Source organism: Myotis yumanensis, unplaced genomic scaffold (assembly GCF_028538775.1).
Source record: "Myotis yumanensis isolate MYYU_CA2020_CCGP unplaced genomic scaffold, mMyoYum1.0.hap1 SCAF_22, whole genome shotgun sequence".
Taxonomy (NCBI): domain Eukaryota; kingdom Metazoa; phylum Chordata; class Mammalia; order Chiroptera; family Vespertilionidae; genus Myotis; species Myotis yumanensis.
The window spans coordinates 9,420,367-9,439,304 of record NW_027223773.1 but is presented as its reverse complement, the minus strand read 5'-3'; the positions used below and the strand labels follow the sequence as shown (position 1 = coordinate 9,439,304).

Here is an 18,938-nt window from a genome sequence, read left to right as displayed (position 1 = left end):
TTTACATTGTGGGCAGATCAGGAGCATTCTCCTGTTTTCCTGTTACGCAGTGTTTTACATAAATGTTATAGGCACGCCTTAAAATTAAATAGCCATGGCATTTCGAAGTTATTTATTACATGTTCTTACAAGCGAATCTCTTTTTAAAGTACGATCCTTTGTAAAACGTTTTTTTGTACTCGTTCAATAGAAACTTATCTGGCCACTGGGTAAAGCTAGCAATAAAACTACTAGTGCGCAATGTGTTAAGTTTAAAAAACACTTCTTTTCTGGCACAAATTTTCTCATGGCCGAATTTCTGTGGCATGCTATGGCACTGCATTCGTATATTGGGATGTCTTTCCTTTTCTACGGTTGTACAATGGATGCCATAGTTAATTACTAATCTGCCTGGCATCTGTAATGAAAAAGGGAGTTTTAGGCCATGGACTCAGTACGTAAATCTCTTGTGTGGCTGCAGTCATCATATTCCTGCAGCGATGGTGTCACCTATTGTAATTTTTCTGCTAATAAACAAATTTGAACTAGCCAGGAATCCTAACTTTTGAGGCTCGTTGTTTATCTCAAATATACTCCAGAGAAATACTAATGCAGTTCTGCTTTGAATTTAATTTAAACAGGAACAGGCAAAACAAATCTCTATGGAGGACATTTGACAATAATAAAATATTTCTCCCAGCGGGTGAGCTGGTAGCAATTGCATTGTTGCAATCCAAGCTCACGTTCCGGTAGGTCATTACCATCATAACAAGCCCTTGGACCAACTGGGATGGACATGCAACATTGAGCCCCTGATGGGCACATTATTTCAGACCTTTAACTTCATGGAGCACAAGACAAATACTGCTGGGGAAGGGGGCTTACATTTTGAAATTCCTTTCTTTTCTATTTTGTTTCATAATAAGACGTAGCGTGCAATCAATCTACTGTTACTTGCTTGGTTCTGTTTTGGTTTTCTCCATACGACCCAAGAGCATGAGGCTAGACTGAGAGATTTGAAAGGGTTGGGAACACTTATTTAAACACTTCTCTATCCACGGGACTGTGGAACTATCTATTCAGTAGGTAAAACCACTGTGGATGAAACAAAAACCTATCTTGTCTTTTCTAGATCAGTCAAAGATTAAATTTCACATTTAGCAAAGTGTACCTGAAGTTTTGACACGGGCTCAAGAGTGAAGTAGTCTATCTCTGTTCTGTCTCATCCTCTACCTCTTACCTAAATCAGCACCTTGGAAAATATGGGTAAGGGAGGTCATTCCAAGAAATCAATTTTGTTTCAATTTTGTTGCTGTTTTTGCTTTTTAGGGAAAATGGTGTTTTGAACCACCCCCAAATCCATTTTAAAGCATATGAAAGGACCAAAGGAGTAGCAGTAAAAGTTTTTTTAAAAAGATTGTGACATATTCTCCGTGAGTGTTTGAGCAGGTGTCTATTTTTCTATGGGGCATAAGCAGAGTTGAGGCCTGGGCATTCACCAGCTGTGTCCTCCACGAGGGCTGGAGAAGCAGAGGGAGAGGAAGGAGGAACGTGGGGGTGGGGAGTGTGAAGGTCTAAACAATCCAGGTGTATTGCATTGCCTTTGGATTTGTGAGTTAAGAGGTTAAGTCCTTTTGTCTCAATATTAAAAAAAAAAATGATCTAAAACCCTCAGAAAAATTCAGAGCCAATGTAGGAAAAGTTTTATTTTTTTTTCAATTTAGGATGTTCATGAGTGATCTGAAAAAATGTATAAAATGTAAAGCAGTGGTTCCCTCCTCTTCACATTAGAATCACCTGGAGATTTGGGGGTTTTCATGATTCCAGAGGCCAGGCCACATCTCAGACCAATTAACCCCCAGAGTTGGGGAATATGATGGCGTTCGTGATACTCCCCCGTGATTCCCATACGCAGCCTCGTTTTGAAACCACTACTTTAAAGGAGAAAATCACTTATAAAAAAACAGGTGCAAATAAAAGCGATCCCTTGGACACACACAACAGAATCCATTGGTCAGAGATACTCATCGTCTCTGTATCCAGAAATACAACCTGATAAAATGCCAAGCTCCCATTTTGTTATTTTTCTTTTTGCACCACAGGCATCCCTGACCAACATGGCAGTCCCTGAGAAGTCGCTCTGTAATCATTCCAAATTGTGAAAATTGTGAAATGTCAGCAAGAGAGTTCTGACATTTCAGTGCTTAAAATGCATGTATATACAGGGTGTCCCCAAACTGTATACCCACTTTGAATAAATTACTCATTCCAATGGGTTAAATCTGAAAAGAAAGAAACATCAATTGAGCTATCAGATGCTAACGTGTGTGTACCTTTTGGGGGACACACTGTATTTTTAAATGAGGACATCCCTGGAAGATTACAGGCATGCTTTTTCCTTTTAGGTTTGTATCTTGCAGTCTCAGTTCCCCCCACATACTTTGTAAACACCCCCCAGACATTGTCAGATGCTATGCTGAGCCATTGCAACTCACAGGACATGAACATAGGGGGGAATAAAAGACAGTTTTGTTGCTCGCTCCTGCGATTTAGGTCAATCTCACGCCCCTAAAACCGTGTCATTGGCTTGCTTCTCCTGAGAACTAGGCACCGCTGAAGGGCGAGCAGCACAGAGGGCAGACGCCTGACCAAACACTCACGAGCTGGGCAGAGAGGACCAGAACTCGCACATCAGCACCTGGGCGAAGGCTGCAGGAGGGTCCAGTGGGCGCACAGCTTACCCCAGGCTGCGAGGGCTGCGACCTCCGGGCGAACCAGGCGAGGGGAGGCCGCCGGCTGTCAGCATTGCCGCTCACCCCTCTGGCGTTAGAAGGCAGCTCCCCGCCCCACGCTCACCGATCTGTGGATTTCTCACCCAGGAAATCTGGTCGGCAACCCCAAGGCTGCTCCAGAAAGCCTGCAGCTGGCTGACAAGCTCCATGCAAAAACACGATTTAATTGTGGATGGAGGGAAATAATAGGTATCTCTGGTTTTTAATGTGATCTTAAAATAGGGGGGGAAAGTTTTCTGTTGTGACATTGACACGGAGGCGATGATTTTGAGTAATGCGGAATGATGTGGAGATGCTTGGAGATTAAGTAAGAGCTATATAAAGGCTTGTCAGAATGAATTCTAATGTGCCACGAGACGCTTTGCATACTCTTAAATATGCAAAACGTCTCTCTGCGCCCTCGGATTCACTCTGACAAGCCTTTATATAGCTCTTATTTAAACCCCTGCTTTATTTTTAGGAAACAGGTACTCAGAGCCACTCTTTCAATGGAAGCAACAAAGGGCGATGTTTATTGATTTGGTTCTTTCGTCTGGAGGGAAATAAAGAAACACCATACGGAAGAGCAATCAAAAGTGGAAGCTTGTTTAATATTGCTCTACCATCATCCCGAAAGGCATAATAATTTGAGTTACACATCTGAACTGATTGGAGTTACAGAATCATATCTCCTTTTTGCATTTAACAATATATACAATATAAAATAAATACATTTACACAAATGGACATTGGTTGGAGCACACGGTATGGTACACATCACAAAAATATACAATTGATTGCTTTACAGATGTGAGGCCCATCTACAGCTATAGACATGGTTTTATTATTATTATCATTATTATTATTATTCTTTTTACTATTGGCTATAATGCAACTCCTGGATTATTATAAGCAGTTTAAATTTTTTTTTTGTCCTTTTACGATCTTTGCACATAAGACTGCCATAAAATGTTTTCCTAGGCAGGTAAACAGAGACGCTTAAATAATTAAAATACAATCACCAACACCCATTTTCTCTTCTATAAGAAAAATAGCAGTTTTAAATTTTTTATATCTTTTATGTTATCATTTAAATGCAAAATAGTGGAATAAATACAACAATCTGAGCTGATTGAAACACAAGAGTAACAGCAGGTCGTCACACAATCATATTGCTTTAAATAAGAACCAACGGAAAAAGAAAGAGAATCAAAATTAAAATCATATAGCTAAAACATACACCTTTACTTCCCAAACATAACTTCCCAAAACTTCACATTAAGTAAATGGTCTTGCCTGAAACTCGAAAAGACTTACCTCAAGCGAGGTTTTAAGCGGGGCATTTGCCCTGAAGCCCGTGCAGTACTTTTAAATCTGCGTTGTTCGTTGTATTTCCCATTTATGGGGTACGTGTTTCACTTAAACTGAAGACTTAAAATTGTCCTCTCTTCTTTCCACATATCTCCATCTCCTGTTTTCAGTTGGTTGGCTCTTACTTCTGAAGCCCAAGTACTTTAATGTGATACATGTATATCTTGTATATATTTCATTTACATATAGTGTGGTTGAATAGTAGCAACTTAAACCCTGCACAGACTTTCTGGAAAATAATCTTTTTTTTTTAAACACTTACATATATAAATAATCTTATAGAATCAGCACCTTTTTTTATTTTCCCAGGAGTTGGATTGTTCTGTTATTTTTCAAGGGATGTGCCAATTTCTGAACTCCTATCACAGCTATAAATTTCAAGTTATTGACCATCTGAATGAATTGCTAATGATGATTTATCTAGAATCACACTACAATCACTTCTCTACTGAGAAACCACAATCTACAATATAGTCCCATATAGCTAATGATAGATACACAGTATTTCTAGCATGAGGTTGATGAACCATCAACCCAAGGTATTTTGTTTAAAGCACACCAAGTAGCAGAGTTTTGGAAACGTATCCGCACCAAAAAAGTTTTGCAACAACACAGAGCGAGTTAATAACAAGGTTGTGGGAGAGATGAGTGAGTGAAAGCCATATATATACAGCATTTAAAAATTAGACTTATCTATATTCTTGAAATATTCAAAGTTTTATTTCTAAGCTATACATTGGTATTCTATAATAAACCATTAGAGAAATTATCCCTTGTTTTGAAAATATTATGATTTTTGATGTGGATCTGTTCATAAGGAATACTTGTTTGGAGTTTCAATCTCTTAATTCTTACTAGGAAGAACCTTATTACGGGTAAGGAATAGAATATACTACGGTAGTCTCCTGAGGAATTGTACATCCAATATTGTCTCTAATTCTACCCTGTGTCTAAAAGCACACACCACGAGAATCCAAACACCACAAGAAGAACAAGACAAACAGTCTTTGAATGCAACATAAAACTCCGAGAAAGCACAGCAAACATGAAACATTGAAAAGCTGAACTACATCTCTTTTTGTTTGTTAGGATTACAATTTTAATTACATCTGTGTACATAGAAGAAGACTGTTCACATGGTACAGGGAGCAGCTACTAACACTGGTCCATTGGATAGCATCTGATGGAGGTTACTGTTTCTTGGGTATTCGGCGACTGTAGGTTTTGGGGGCATCTAATCGACTCCTTCATTAGATTACACCTCTCCACCGTCGGGAACCTGACTGACTTTCTGGTTGGGACAATACTGGTTGAAAAGCAGCTGTATTGGCTTAGCTCTTGGTTAAAAAACACAGATTAAATATTCCTAAATGAGTCAACTCATACCAAGAGGTTTTAGAATTTTGTCAGGCATCCGTCATCTTTGACGGGGTTTTTTGTTGTTGTTGTTCTTCCAACTCTGGCGTTATTGCCTCTTGAATGAAGACCGGCTCACAGCTCCTTCCGAGACAAGGTCTGTAACTTTGCAGATAGGCAGTAATGCATCCCTAACCACCGCGGCAGCTAGAAATCATATGGCGATGGCACCTCCCAGGTGGAGAGGTGCGCTTCGGAAAATGCTACAGATCTGGATTCCAGGCGCAGTGCTGACAGGTGAGCACCCAGAGCCACTGCAGGTGTAATCTCATCCTTCGAGTCAGAGAACATTTAGGGAAACTGGAGCTCGCGTAAAGAACTTGATGTTTGGGACCAGACGGGCACACAACATAAATTGCATCCGTGAGAATATGCACCTTCCCTTCAACTATTGCTTGAGTAGGTTAAATTCCCATATTAATAAATGGCTGAGAAGTGGTAAAGCTGGTACAAAAAAAAATCTCCATTTTGTAAGAAGAAACAAAACGTGTTTTTTAAAAAAATCTTCCTTCAGGATTCATGTGTCCTTCATTATTGTCCATAATTGTTCAAAACCAGCACAAAACTGCAGTATTCTTCATTTCTCTTTAGTATTGCGTGAATGAATAAAGCTTAAACTATTCCCTGAAAAAGTTACTTAGTAGCTAAACTAACAAATACCTGGAAGACTTTGAGAAAACAATTCAGGAATCAAATGGCTGTAACTGATCGAGATGGAAAAGCGATGATAAGAAGCAGCCGATGCAAAGTTGCTTAAGTTGTCTGATTAGGGGCTGCTCCCATGGAATCTGATACTGCCCTCAGTCGATCCGTTCGTGTTGCACTGTACTTTAGCTACGCTGGTTCTTTCTCTTTGATTCCTTAGTCACGGGGGACGTTGTGGTTCACAATTAAGTTCACTGGCATCCATACTATGGATTTCCTTCCTTTGGCAGGGCTGGCTTCCACCTCTCTTCAATGAGAGACCTCTTTTAAAAGTTCAGCAGCAGATAGGGAGAGAGCGGGGAGGGAGGGAGGAAGGAAGGGAGAGAGCGGGGAGGGAGGGAGGAAGGAAGGGAGAGAGCGGGGAGGGAGAGAGGAAGGAAGGGAGGAAAAGAAAGGAAATAAAATGTCTCTTACTACTAGAGCTATTTAAAATTTAGAAGAAAAGGGAAGGGTGAGAAGAGAAAAAAAGGAAGGGAGGGAGGGAGGAAATGAGAGAGAGGGAACCAGTAATCAGGAAAGCCAAGAAATGGGGGAAAGGAGGAATAAGAGAGGGAACAGAAAAAAAAAAAACAATAAAGAAGAAGAGAAATAAGAAGAAAAAAAAGATGAGAAATCTGAAAGCTGCTTCATAGTCTTGCTGCTAAGCGATCAGTGCAGTCTTTGCTGATTGGGGATGGCGTTGACTAAGCTCTATGTTTCTTCCACATTACGCTTGGGTTTATTTTCCCTTTCTTGGCGGGCGTGCAGGAGGAGACGGCGGCCCAGGAGGCCTTTAGTCAGACCTTGGCCTCCAGCATTTCCAAAAAGAGTTTGTGCATGGGGACCTTGCCTTCCAGTTTGATGTTGTAGAAGTGCTGCACGGCCTTGGTGGAGGTCTGCCTGAGCAGGGGCAGCGTCATCAGCATCTTGCCCGCCCTGCGCGGGTCCTCCACGTGCTGGCCGGCTTCGTAGTCCTGCAGGGCCTCGTGCAGGACGTCCTGGAGCTTCTGCACGGCCTCCACGTCCTCTATGTGCATGGAGTCTGCGCGACAAAGCAAAGGACAGACACAACGCTGTTAGTGATCGTGAGAAGCCGCGTGCAGCAGAGTCCTGCAAGTTAACAGTTACCCATCCACTCCTCTAAGCCCTGAAACCTCTAAACGCAGCGTCTCCCCTTTCCGAACTGTTTGTGGGGTATAAATTTCCCTAGAGTAGATAATTTTCAGTGCTTCATAAGAACATGGGAATTAGCCCTAGCTGGTTTGGCTCAGTGGATAGAACGTCGGCCTGTGGACTGAAGGGTCCCAGGTTCAAATCTGGTCAAGGGCACATGACTAGCTTGCAGGCTGGATCTCCAGTGGGGGCCATGCAGGAGGCAGCCAACCAATGATTCTCATTGTTGATGTTTCTCTCCCTTCCTGAAATCAATAAAAATATATTAAAAAGAAAAGAACATGGGAATTACTATAAAAGATTCATTACTGAAAAGGTGTGGGTATTTTTTTCTTAAGACAAAGAAAGAGGAACCTTTCTTTTAACAGATTATGACCATGGCTAGGTTATTCATTACCCCATTCACGTATGTATTCATTCACTCAACAATCATGGAAGGCCACCTAGGAAAAGTATTAATTTTGGTGCCATGGTGGTGAAGTTGTTGATAATCCTGACCTGACCCTGAAAAGGCTCACATATCCCAAAAGGCAAGAAACACGCTGATGACGGAGATTTTTAAAACTCCATGTCTATACCCTGGACCTAACAGTGTGTTCGTTGTAGAATTTTCAGTTACTATTCACGGTGCCTTAAAAGATCCTTACATAGTCTGCTTCTCTGCTGAGATACAAATAACGCCTTTAGATTAATGAGTTATGAAATTTCATTTAAAAATCCAATCTGATCAAGCAATGAAAGGGTTAACAGGGTTGCCACAATTATTCTTGGGAGGGGAGGGTATAAAAGTTATAGCTCTAAAAGAGACACTTAATTATATACAAGTTTGAATCATTTAGCATGTTTTATTGATTCTGATGACAGTTTATCTGTTAATTATACATAATGGGGTCTTTGGGGGGGATTCTGAATGTTTAATAATTCTGCTTCTCTAAGAATACAGAGTTCTAAGATATACGTAGTTATCCTAATCTTTCATATAATTCAAATATCAGATCACATGCATAAAAAGAGAAAATGTAATTTAAAATCAAGTGGCTAAACATGCGATAAAATTATGGCAAAGTAATTAATAGATTGACTGCTATTGTAAGCGGTAACATGTTTTTAAATTTTCTTTGTGTTTTGCTTATTTTTTCCCTCTTACATGGTTATTTTGAGTCATTTCACAATATTTTTGGTGAGCTATTTATATTAGGTGGTTAATGACACATTTCTTTGAAAGAGTTTTGAATAATCTTGAATACAGTTGTTTATATGTATTTACTGCTCAAGACTTGATTCCTGCCTGAAGGAGCCCAAAGAAGGAATTCTTCCCCGTTAGAAATGTTCATGTGGTGCCCTGGACTGGAAGTCAAGACATTCTCTGCCCTGGCCGGTGTGGATCAGTGGTTGAGCCTCAACCTATGAACCAGGAGGTCGCAGTTCGATTCCTGGTCAGGGCACATGCCCAGGTTGTGGGCTGGATCCCCAGTAGGGAGCATGCAGGAAGCAGCCGATCAATGATTCCCTCTCATCATTGATGTTTCTCTCTCTCTCTCCCTCTTCCTTTCTCTCTGAAATCCATAAAAAATGTTTATTTTTTTAAAAAGAGTTGAAATTGTCCTGAACCTGTCTCGTTCAACCTCCCATCTTCATCAGGAACCTCTATACCACATTTTCACAAAGACATTTCCACATATGTAGAGCGTTCCACTTGATAAGGAACCAAGCTAATTTTTAGAAATGTCTTCTTCATATTGTCCCCAATCTGTCTCCAATGACCAGTAGTTGGTCCTGGTCCCGGCTACTGGGACAATACATGTCCTTCTACATGGCAGGTTTTTATATCCTCGAAGTCAGGGCACAGTCACTTCCGGGCTCACCCCAAGCCCAACCTTCCCCACTTCTGGGGCCCAGCGGGAGATATATTATAGGATGTCACAGGAAATCAGGCGAGAACAAATAGCAGAGAGCTATGCTCACAAACAGCAATTAAGACTTCAAACTATTCTTTAAAGGCTCTGATTTAGCATGTGATATTTAGAAATGATTTAATCAAATTACTGTGATAATTTAACTTCCCATTTATAGAAAAAAATTCTAAGTCATTTTAGCTTTGCCCGTTCTCGGATCTGCTAATACTTTAAATGCAAACTCACTAAATCTGAACTATTTAATTAGACCATGATTCAGCTGGCAGGCTGCTGAAGAAAATATTAATCTCCATTAGAGATCCCAGTTCAAGTTCTGGCTCTGTGGCTTTCATCTCTGTTCTGTTCTTTCGGCTAAATTTATACACGCGTGCCAGGCCCAATAGAAACAGCATTAATTTATGGAATTATTTAGCTCTGGTTGCTGGTGATGGTCTCTTTTTAACTTTATGTTTTTAATGGAAATAGTCCCAGTGTTCATGCTATTGGAAACCAGCTAAAACTTAATAATGAAAATCAAAGGTTTATGAACTAGACGGGGTGATGCTATACGTTTAAAACAATGGGTAAATTGGTAAAAAACAAAAACACAAAAAACATTAATATTCTTGGGCCCAAGCCCAAACCTATTAAATCAGAAAATTGGGGCTGAATCAGGACATCAGTATTTGTTAAAATCTCAGCGATTCTATGAACTAGCTAGATAAAAATGAGCATATTACCTTGGGGGCAGTGGCAACAGTTTCAAATAAATTCTTAGACATAAACACTAGGACAATCTCGAGAATAGATCCCCATGATATAACCTTACCCAAAAGTCTTGTAGTAATATTTCATTGCACTTTCCACTAACAACATAAAATTAATTACAGAGGTCTCCATATGAAAAAAAAATTCTACACATGAGAAAATTGGGCCTATTAATTACAGTGTTAAAATGGTGACTTCAGTTGTATTTTTAAAATTCCACCTCAAAGAGATGTAGCAATGATTCGATCATTGTTGGGACTCAAAAATAAGACAATACATATTTTAAGCGAGTCTCTGCGTTATTTTTTTAACTTTTTAAATTAATTAGAACAGTTATATAGGGTTTCCAAATATTTGAATGGGAGAATTACAGTATTAGTTTATGATACATTGTTTCTTTGTTCTTTTTGTCATACACCTGATAATAGATACTACACTACCACTGGTGTTCTAAATATTCCTGAATTCACACATGACAGAAACATAGCTACAAAAAATATGACAGTCATTAACAGGAAGCCAATTCCCTGTTTCCCAAGCATAAGCACAACATTTATAATTATTGAATAAAGACAGATGTTTAAAATAAGCTGAAATTTAGATTAATGAGACAATGCTTGTTAACACCTACAGCCACATGGGGAATGCTAAGATACCTATAAATTAAATGACACTGAAATAGATTTTTTTTTTGTCACAAAAAGTCACTTAAGCTGATCTGAAATTTCTAAATACTAAAAAAGAAAACCTATGAGCTTTTTAGGATATCTAGGAATAGTGTTCAAATATTTTCAGACTGACGTATTTAAGAGCAGTTTAAGAATCACTGGATCTCAGCAAGATCAAATCTACAACTTTATCACTGCCCTCCCAATAATGGTAAAAATATAAATAAGAAATGAATGACATCATATGCGGTATTAAAGAAAATAACTTTTCTGCGTCGTTTATCCCAAGCTAAAATGGTGGAGCTCACAGATTAGAGGAGAAGAGAAAGGCCACATTTATACAACACAGGAGAGGTGGCACACTTAGGAATTAAAATGGTCCTTATAATCATTTCTCCTTTGTCAGGATGCTGACTCAACTTCTCTTAATATTGAGAGGCCAAAAGGCTGTTAAAGTAACACAGAATATTTTATGACATGGAAAAATTTTCTTAGAAAACACAATGCTACTCAAAACTATAATAAGGGGAAAAGGGTGGGGGGCTTGTTAATTATCTCTGGATTTAAACAAGAAAAACACACTAACTCGCTCTTTAAATACCCTAATAACTAGTCCCTGCTCTGAAATAGGTCAACCCTAAGGGAAGAGTGGGTGGGATTTGAATATTTATCTATAAAAATATTAAGGATTATACTTCTCAACAACAGAGACAGAAATGCCATCAATTCAGGCACTCAAATTGTAATCCATACCCGTACAGTATGCCTCCAACTTCTAAAATTATAAACATTTCAGCCATTTTGATGACCAAATCTTAGCATTGCTCAGCATTCATGATTAGTTAATTTAAAAAAGCAATTTGAAGCATAAAGGATACAAAACAGGCTTGCTGCACTTTATAGATAATTATTCAAGGAAATGTTTAAATTTGAATTACTCTGTGATTACCAAATAAAAATTCACAAATCTGCCATCTGATTATGAGAGGGGCTATAAAATGAAGTCTCTGCAAATTAATAAATTCTCAGAAAACTGCTGTCCCAATTTCCCACTTTGGCTTTCCAGAGAGCAGGACCAGGGGCCCTTGATCCCGCAAGAGCAACGCCATTTGTCATAATGAGTCATAATTTACAGTTTCCCAGGGAAACAGCAGAAGAGAATGGCGTAGTTAACAACTAAAAGTGCGAAATGCTAAACTCCATTATAAAGACCGATCGGAAAGTACAACTTCATTGTTGAAAACAATGTCCCTCCTATCCGTCCCAGGATCCGTGCATCAATATTGTAGATGAACTGTTAATGACAAAATCAATTAAAAAATTATTTCTAAACACAGTCACGCGTCCCCCGGCTCTCACGGGGGCAATCTGGGCAGAAGGGCTCATCTCCCTAGGACCGCGCCAAATCACCCCTCCGTCATCCCCAACTAAGCAAAAGCAATCTGGTTTTTCATTTTTCAGCGCGGCTGAGCCCAGCCTGAGATTGATCGTCACATATGGCCCCAGAAAGCAAACTGTCAATACCTTGAAAGCTGCAGAATTTGAACAAATAGCCGTCCGCCCATTCAAGCCACTCACTGCATCCCATTTAACAGATTTTATTGACAGTTTCCTCCTTGTAATTAAAGGGAAAACTACTGGCCGGCAACCAAGATAAAGTTCAAAGATAGGGTCAAAACAAAAGCAGATGGAGGGGCACGGAGTGACTGTCAATGGGACAGAGCAGCCCGGCGTGTTATCGACGCGCAGGTATCTAATGATCGGCCCGTCATTAAGGAGGGATCTAGCCTGCGCTCTATGCAAATGAGGAGACAGACTTAAGACCACAAGAAAGGGTTCAGAGAGACACACGGGGGAAACCAACAAAGCGCCAACGATTTTTTTCACACGCCCAGAGGTTGCCGCCTGTTAGTATGTTTCAGTTTAAATGTAAAGGCTCTTCATCCCCATCATGCTTAACCCTCACTGCATAGGTCTTACCTTGGAGGGGACTAGTCCTGCAGCCCAATTTGACTTTCAGAGCACCCCAAAAGGTGAGAAAACAGAGGTTCTTTGATAACCCAAATTAAAAAACCATACTAAAGATTTTTTCCAATTGCAAAATGTGCGTTTTTTGAGGGGAAAAATGGTTTAGGTGTATTTGTGATTCACATGTATTTTGACTTGTGCACACAAGACAACAGGAGCTACTTTTGTCACGGGAATGGCCATGTACACTACAAACTAGGAAATGCCTGAGGTGGCAAAAATCACACAGCTTGCCGCAGGCAAAGGTAGGGTGTCCCCCAAAAATGTATACACCCACTTTGAATAATGATAAAGGCAGTGTTTATTTAAAAAAAAATGTCATTTTCAAAATGGAACCGTCAGCTGTTGAAGTGTGCATACATTTGGGGGGACACCCTGTATAATAAAAATAATTCCCATCACGTAGATTTTTCTTCCTTGTAACTTCTCACCAGAAAGCTGTGATGATTCTGATTTTGCTGGTTCATAGAGAATTTACAACTGGGCCCAGCGGATCTCTGAAGAAGTGAAGGGAAAGGATAAAACTGACACGTGAAAAAATGTAACAAGGACCACGTCCACATGCCAACCTGAATTAGCGAGAGCTATTGCTTTGAGGGTGACGAATTCCTCTTTCTCCAGCTTCATGCTCTTGTATTTCTTCACCAGCTGCAGGATGGCATTATTGAGGTCGAGAAGGCCTGCTAACTTGGACTGGTCTTCATCCATTATATAATCGTCTGCATAGACAAGTTCATCCTCGAACGAAAGAGATCGGTATACGACACCAAGGATCAAAATTTCCATCCAAGCACTCTGCAGGAGGCTCATCTGGTCCGCCAGGGACAGCGTGGAGAAGCCTGCATGGGGAGATGAGCAGATCAAGTTACTCCACAGCCATCATTTCATAAGGACACATTCGTTTCAATGGCCCACGGCCTCTGCATTAGGGCTGGGAATTGTGCTGAGTTTCCATTAGATGCTCTTACATCCCCCCGATCATTGTGCGAATGGCAAAGTAAAAGTCACCAACCAGCTCCAACACAGTGGTTTTTTCCCCAGCTTTCATAGACCGGGCTGAAAGCAATACAACAGAGAATTCGGCATCTCTCACTTGAGAAGACAATGCGACGAGATCGTTAAATACGCTTGATTTTCTGGCTGAAGTCTTACTAGCTCATAGGAAGTCAGATTTTTAACGACTGAGGTCTAAAAACTGCTATTGATAAACAGAATAAAAGTTTCTTTTTTAAAAAAGCCAAAAAGAGAAAGGAAAACAATCTAGGTCATACAATTTGGAAACCTTTCTCTATAATAGTCACAAGCACAGTGAACAATTAGTAGGCTTACACTCACAATTGGATATTTGCAATTAGATATTTGTTCCCATCAATATTTAACATGAATTCCTTTTAAAAGTTGTGATTATTGGTATAAAAGAGAGTGGAGTACTTAGCATCCTGGCCTCCTCCAAACAGAAAAGCAAGTTTGTTCTTCGGATTAAGACCCAGTTATTGTACAAGTTGAATGAGGACATGAGCAGGGCCAGATCAGAATTTAAATATTGGTTCCACTGAGCTACTTACTGGCTGTTTCTTCTTGAGAATGACAATTTACTTGTACCTTAATTTTTTACTGGAAAGTATAAGAACCATCCAACAAAGCACGAACTTGTAATATGCATTTGATAAGTGTAGCTACATCAGATATTAGTTTTATCTGAAATACCAGCATGACTGTTTTCAATTCTTTACTGAAACTCTATGAATACTTACAGTCCTTCTGAGCTTGTGTAAACAGATGAATATATATATATATATATATATATAGAGAGAGAGAGAGAGAGAGAGAGAGAGAGAAATGGGGTTCAATAGGAAAAATGAAGGAGTACAATTAAGCCTACTTAGGAATGAAGAGATTTATTTATAGCTTAGAGGGACTAGATCAGGGGTGGGCAAACTTTTTGACTCGAGGGCCACAATGGGTTCTTAAACTGGACCGGAGGGCCGGAACAAAAGCATGGATGGAGTGTTTGTGTGAACTAATACAAATTCAAAGTAAACATCATTACATAAAAGGGTACGGTCTTTTTTTTTTTTTAATTTTATTCATTTCAAGCGGGCCGTAGTTTGCCCACGGCTGGACTAGATCTAAATTCTGAAATACATATAAGGTCTTAGTGAATATACCTACTAATCAGCCAAATACTTCTGCAAGTCTTTTTTTTTTTTTTTTTTTTTTTTTTTTTAAAGTAAGTTTCTTTTTTAAAACTTTACTTTCATTTCCAAGGTTCTGCCCAAGGAATACCAAGGGTAACCAACCACTCCTGGGGTCTTGGCGGCCCATGATTTAAGGCACAACCACCAGTAATTCTAGAGAAGGGGAAACTTTGGGGGCAATGCCACTTATAAAATCTGTCTTTACTCCCCTTCCAGACCCTGTTACCCAAATCAAATATATGCAGCGCTGCCCAACCTTCTTAGGCTCTCGCTCTGGTCATTGTCGTCATTTTTACTCCTATCATACTGTCCATGTCCCATGTGGTATCAGGAGTCAGAAAAAAGGTGAAGATTCCCCGGGCTGTTGCTGATAACTAGTAGCTTGCCATTTGGCACCATCAACTAGGAGAGTTTAATACAATCATCAAGAGGGATTAGGCAAGCTCACTTAGGGGGTCTGCAGGCATCTGTGAAAAGCCTTGCTTTCCTTGGGTAGCAAGCTGCTGACACAGGACTCGGCAGATCTTCCTTTGGGCCTGGCTGTGTCAGTCTTTTTTCCCCATTCTTTTTTTTTATTTTATATTTTTGTCTTTGCAAAGCGGGTTACATTACTAATTATCCTCCTAAAATCAGCCATAACCATTGATAACATTTTAAACAGACGTTCTAAAGAGGAAAATAATGATCTGATGAGTCGTTTGAGCTCCATTTGCTTTCAATCAAAAACGGTCATCCTTAAAACAAACAATATCACTCTTTTTTCTGCCCCATCCCCCCCCCCAAGCAAAAAGATGCCATGCACACCCCACTAGCTAACTCGAGAAAAGGGGACCACGTCGGACTTCCTTCCGTAAGTTAAACGGATGAAAAAATACACGTTCTTCTAAGAAGTTGTGAGCAAAAAGGCATTTTCCATGTGCCGCCTTCTCCCCCTGTTCACGCTCCCGTTTCTGCGGCAGCAGATGGGCCGAGCGCGTGGCCCGCAGCCCCTGCCCGTGACAGCCCCCCTCCCTGCCGGGCTCCGCTGTTAGTAAATAGATTTACACATTCCCCAATCTCCACACATCTTTTCTGCCGAATAATTAAAAGCAGGATGATTAGTTTATTGAGTGGAAGGAGGAACTTTTTTATTGAGGTCCATCCGCGATGTTATCAGGTCGGCCCTGTTCTGGTTGTCAGGAGGGCGCAGGCATCCAATTTTTCTTATCTGCCTGATTAATACAAACGCCGTTTCAGGACGCATTAATTAACAGATACAAATCTGCGTTCTCATGGAAGGATCGATACGGAGAAGAAAAGAGGCATCAATGTGAATTTAGTGCTGATGATGGAGAAGGCGCGCTATCGACAGTTACGTGCATGGAAACTTGAAAGTTGCGCAGGCCCCTTTGTCCCTGCGATGTACAAACGCACTATTTTCCACCGGTCACAATGTTGCACACGTTTCTTTGGGATTTAATTAAGCAGGAAAAAAAAAACTACAAAAAAAATAACAACAATAAACGTTCATTTTCTAAGGTGGATTCTGCAATTTATTTCTTCTATGGTATTGACTGTGTGTGTGTGTGTGTGCCTGTATCTTTCCTATAAACCTAACATTCCCCCTTTCCTCTTTTACTTCTTAATGAAATAAAAAGGGGAAAAGCAAAGAAAGGTTCTCTCTCTCTCTCTCTCTCTCTCTCTCTCTCTCTCTCTCTCTCTCTCTCTCCCTGTCTCTCTCTCCTTGGTCAGGGAGAATGGGAAGATGGGTCTAACATGAAAGGTTTGACCAGTTTTCTTGCTTGCTATCTCTGAGTCTATTTCAGCCCATTTAAGGAGGTTTAAGTTTGCAAAACGTTGGGGAAAGCAACCATGTGCACTTTGCACCGGATGAATACAAGTGTGGCCTTGTATCTCTTCTTGATCAAGAAATAGCTGAATCTCAACCCATTAACCCTTTCTGACCTCACCTCCGGCAAGCTGGAAGCTGGCACCCAGGCTCCCCTGCCCCAATGCCCAGGTAACAGCCTTATTAGGGGATGGTCCTGCTCACTGGTCCCTAAGAAGGCTGGATGCATAACATTATATCTGCACTCCACAGAGTGCTTCCCCCTGCCCTCTGGAGTGTTAGCTGTATTTTACGCACAGACAGACACCTGGATACAATACTCCTTTTATCAGTAGATCCGAGCCAGGTACAGAAGCATAAATGACCAAAATCCAAATGAAAAACACATGTTTTAATAAACTGTGACTAAGGAATTTTGTAAAAACATGTTTATCAGGCGCGCGCGCACACACACACACACACCAGAATGGTAATCCCTAGTTTGTGCATTTGCCAGCATTTATAGTGGTGTTTGCCAGCTCACAGGCTGAAAGTTAGAGACACCCCCCTCCAAATCTGTAACATTTAGCTCTCTTTGGAGAGAAAACTCTTCCCCAGGGGGAGTAAAATAAGCTTCCCTGTTGTGTCGTTTGCACTTCATGTTTTGTACGGCCCGGATCTCAATCTTTGGTGTGTGACAGGTCATAGTTTTAAATGCTCGGCCATGTTACAGCGTTTGAAAATAACACTGAGGCCGTGCGTGGCACATGCTTTGCTTCCCTGGCTACAGCCCATTCCACGCGTGTACCTGACAACTGTGATCTCCCTTCGTCTCCGTCCTGGGGTTAGACAGTGTGTGTATCTGCCGTACAGCGGGCTCCCAACAAACCAGATGACAGCTGGGAATAGCATCACCGGGGAGGACAGAAAAGAGGCAGGTGCCCCCAAAGTCACAGGCCCATAGGAAGTGTGTTCTGTGCCCACCCACTCTCCTCCGTCGCCTGGAAACTTCGGAGGGTAACAGTGATGCCAATGGCACTTGTCAAGTTTTTTTTTTTTTCTGAGCCTGGCAAACGGGTGCACTTTGCAGTCCACTTACAAAAAAAGGCTAAGCATGTAAAAGTGTGAAGGGCAAAGACTATCTGACGGCTAGTCTTCCAAAACGCACTTTCATTTCAGAAAGCAGACATGTTTATTCCCTGTGAGGGGTGTTGACAGAAATAGGCTGCCGTGCAGGCATTTTGGGTTTAACCCCTGCGAGGCATGTTCTTCTTGGTGGCTCCCCTGCCACAGACAGCAACCCTGTACATCTTCGGGGTGGCTGCTCCTATCAGTCCATCGTGGCACTGACTGTGCCTGCTCACCGTGTGTGAACTGTAGTTTCTCTGCTCCACAAAAAAGAAATCGGAAATCCATTGGGAGTAGTTGACTGAGCGACAGGGCAAAAGTGAGACACTTTCTCTCTCATACACATAAACCCACTGTGGACAGGGATGGGGGGGGGGGGGAGAATATCAAAGGCACGAAGATTTGATGCATAACCCTTCTTACAGGCAAACTTGCTCTAGATTTTTAAGCCGGTTATTTGTGTCACACGAGCAGACATGTGTTGTATATGATTTGCAAAGCATACAGCTCTGGGCCGTATAGTGAATGTGTGTGTGCGTTTAGCTGTAGTGATGGACTACATGAAGTAGACCTTCAAGAAGTCCAGAGTTAAGCAGCTACAAATGATCAAGTACCAGGGTGAGAGCTCACATATATATCTGGTACCAGTAGAAGCATTTTATTTAAAAATCTTCTTTATAAGGGATGGTGGTTATTCTCTCTTGATTTCATCCGGACTTAGGCATTAGATAGGATACCCACAGTGCTACCCTTTGGCTCTCTTACTCTTTTTAGACTGACCGTGATGCAGATTTCAACCATTTAGATTCAATCACAGTTGGTTTGGGTGAAATGGAGGAATACAGAAGAAAATGTAAGAGTAACTGCCCAAAGGGGATAGCTCCCTTTCTTGCTAATTTAATCATGTGTTTTTGGCTTCTATTGATTCCTTAGGAAATATGGTTTTTTTAATTCCGTTTTGATCCTAGAAGCAGAGCTCATGGGGATTTTACGGAGCCATTCTTTTTCTTCTTTTTTTTTAAACCTCACCTGATGATATTTTTCCATTGATT

The 18,938-nt window shown here is 40.8% G+C and overlaps 1 protein-coding gene across 7 annotated transcripts in view; it reads right to left on the bottom strand.

Annotated features, from left to right (window-relative positions):
* Positions 1-3,342: 3,342 nt before the first annotated feature.
* ESRRG (estrogen related receptor gamma) overlaps positions 3,343-18,938 on the bottom strand; it is a 432,435-nt gene continuing 416,839 nt past the window's right edge. For all 7 annotated transcript variants that reach the window (XM_070401097.1, XM_070401095.1, XM_070401094.1 and 4 more), the window contains 2 exons: positions 13,323-13,592; positions 3,343-7,263 (listed from right to left, as the gene is read on the bottom strand). In XM_070401097.1, the coding sequence (XP_070257198.1) occupies positions 7,019-7,263; positions 13,323-13,592 (515 nt within the window). In that variant the 3' untranslated portion in view covers positions 3,343-7,018. The remainder of the gene's footprint in view (positions 7,264-13,322; positions 13,593-18,938) is intronic.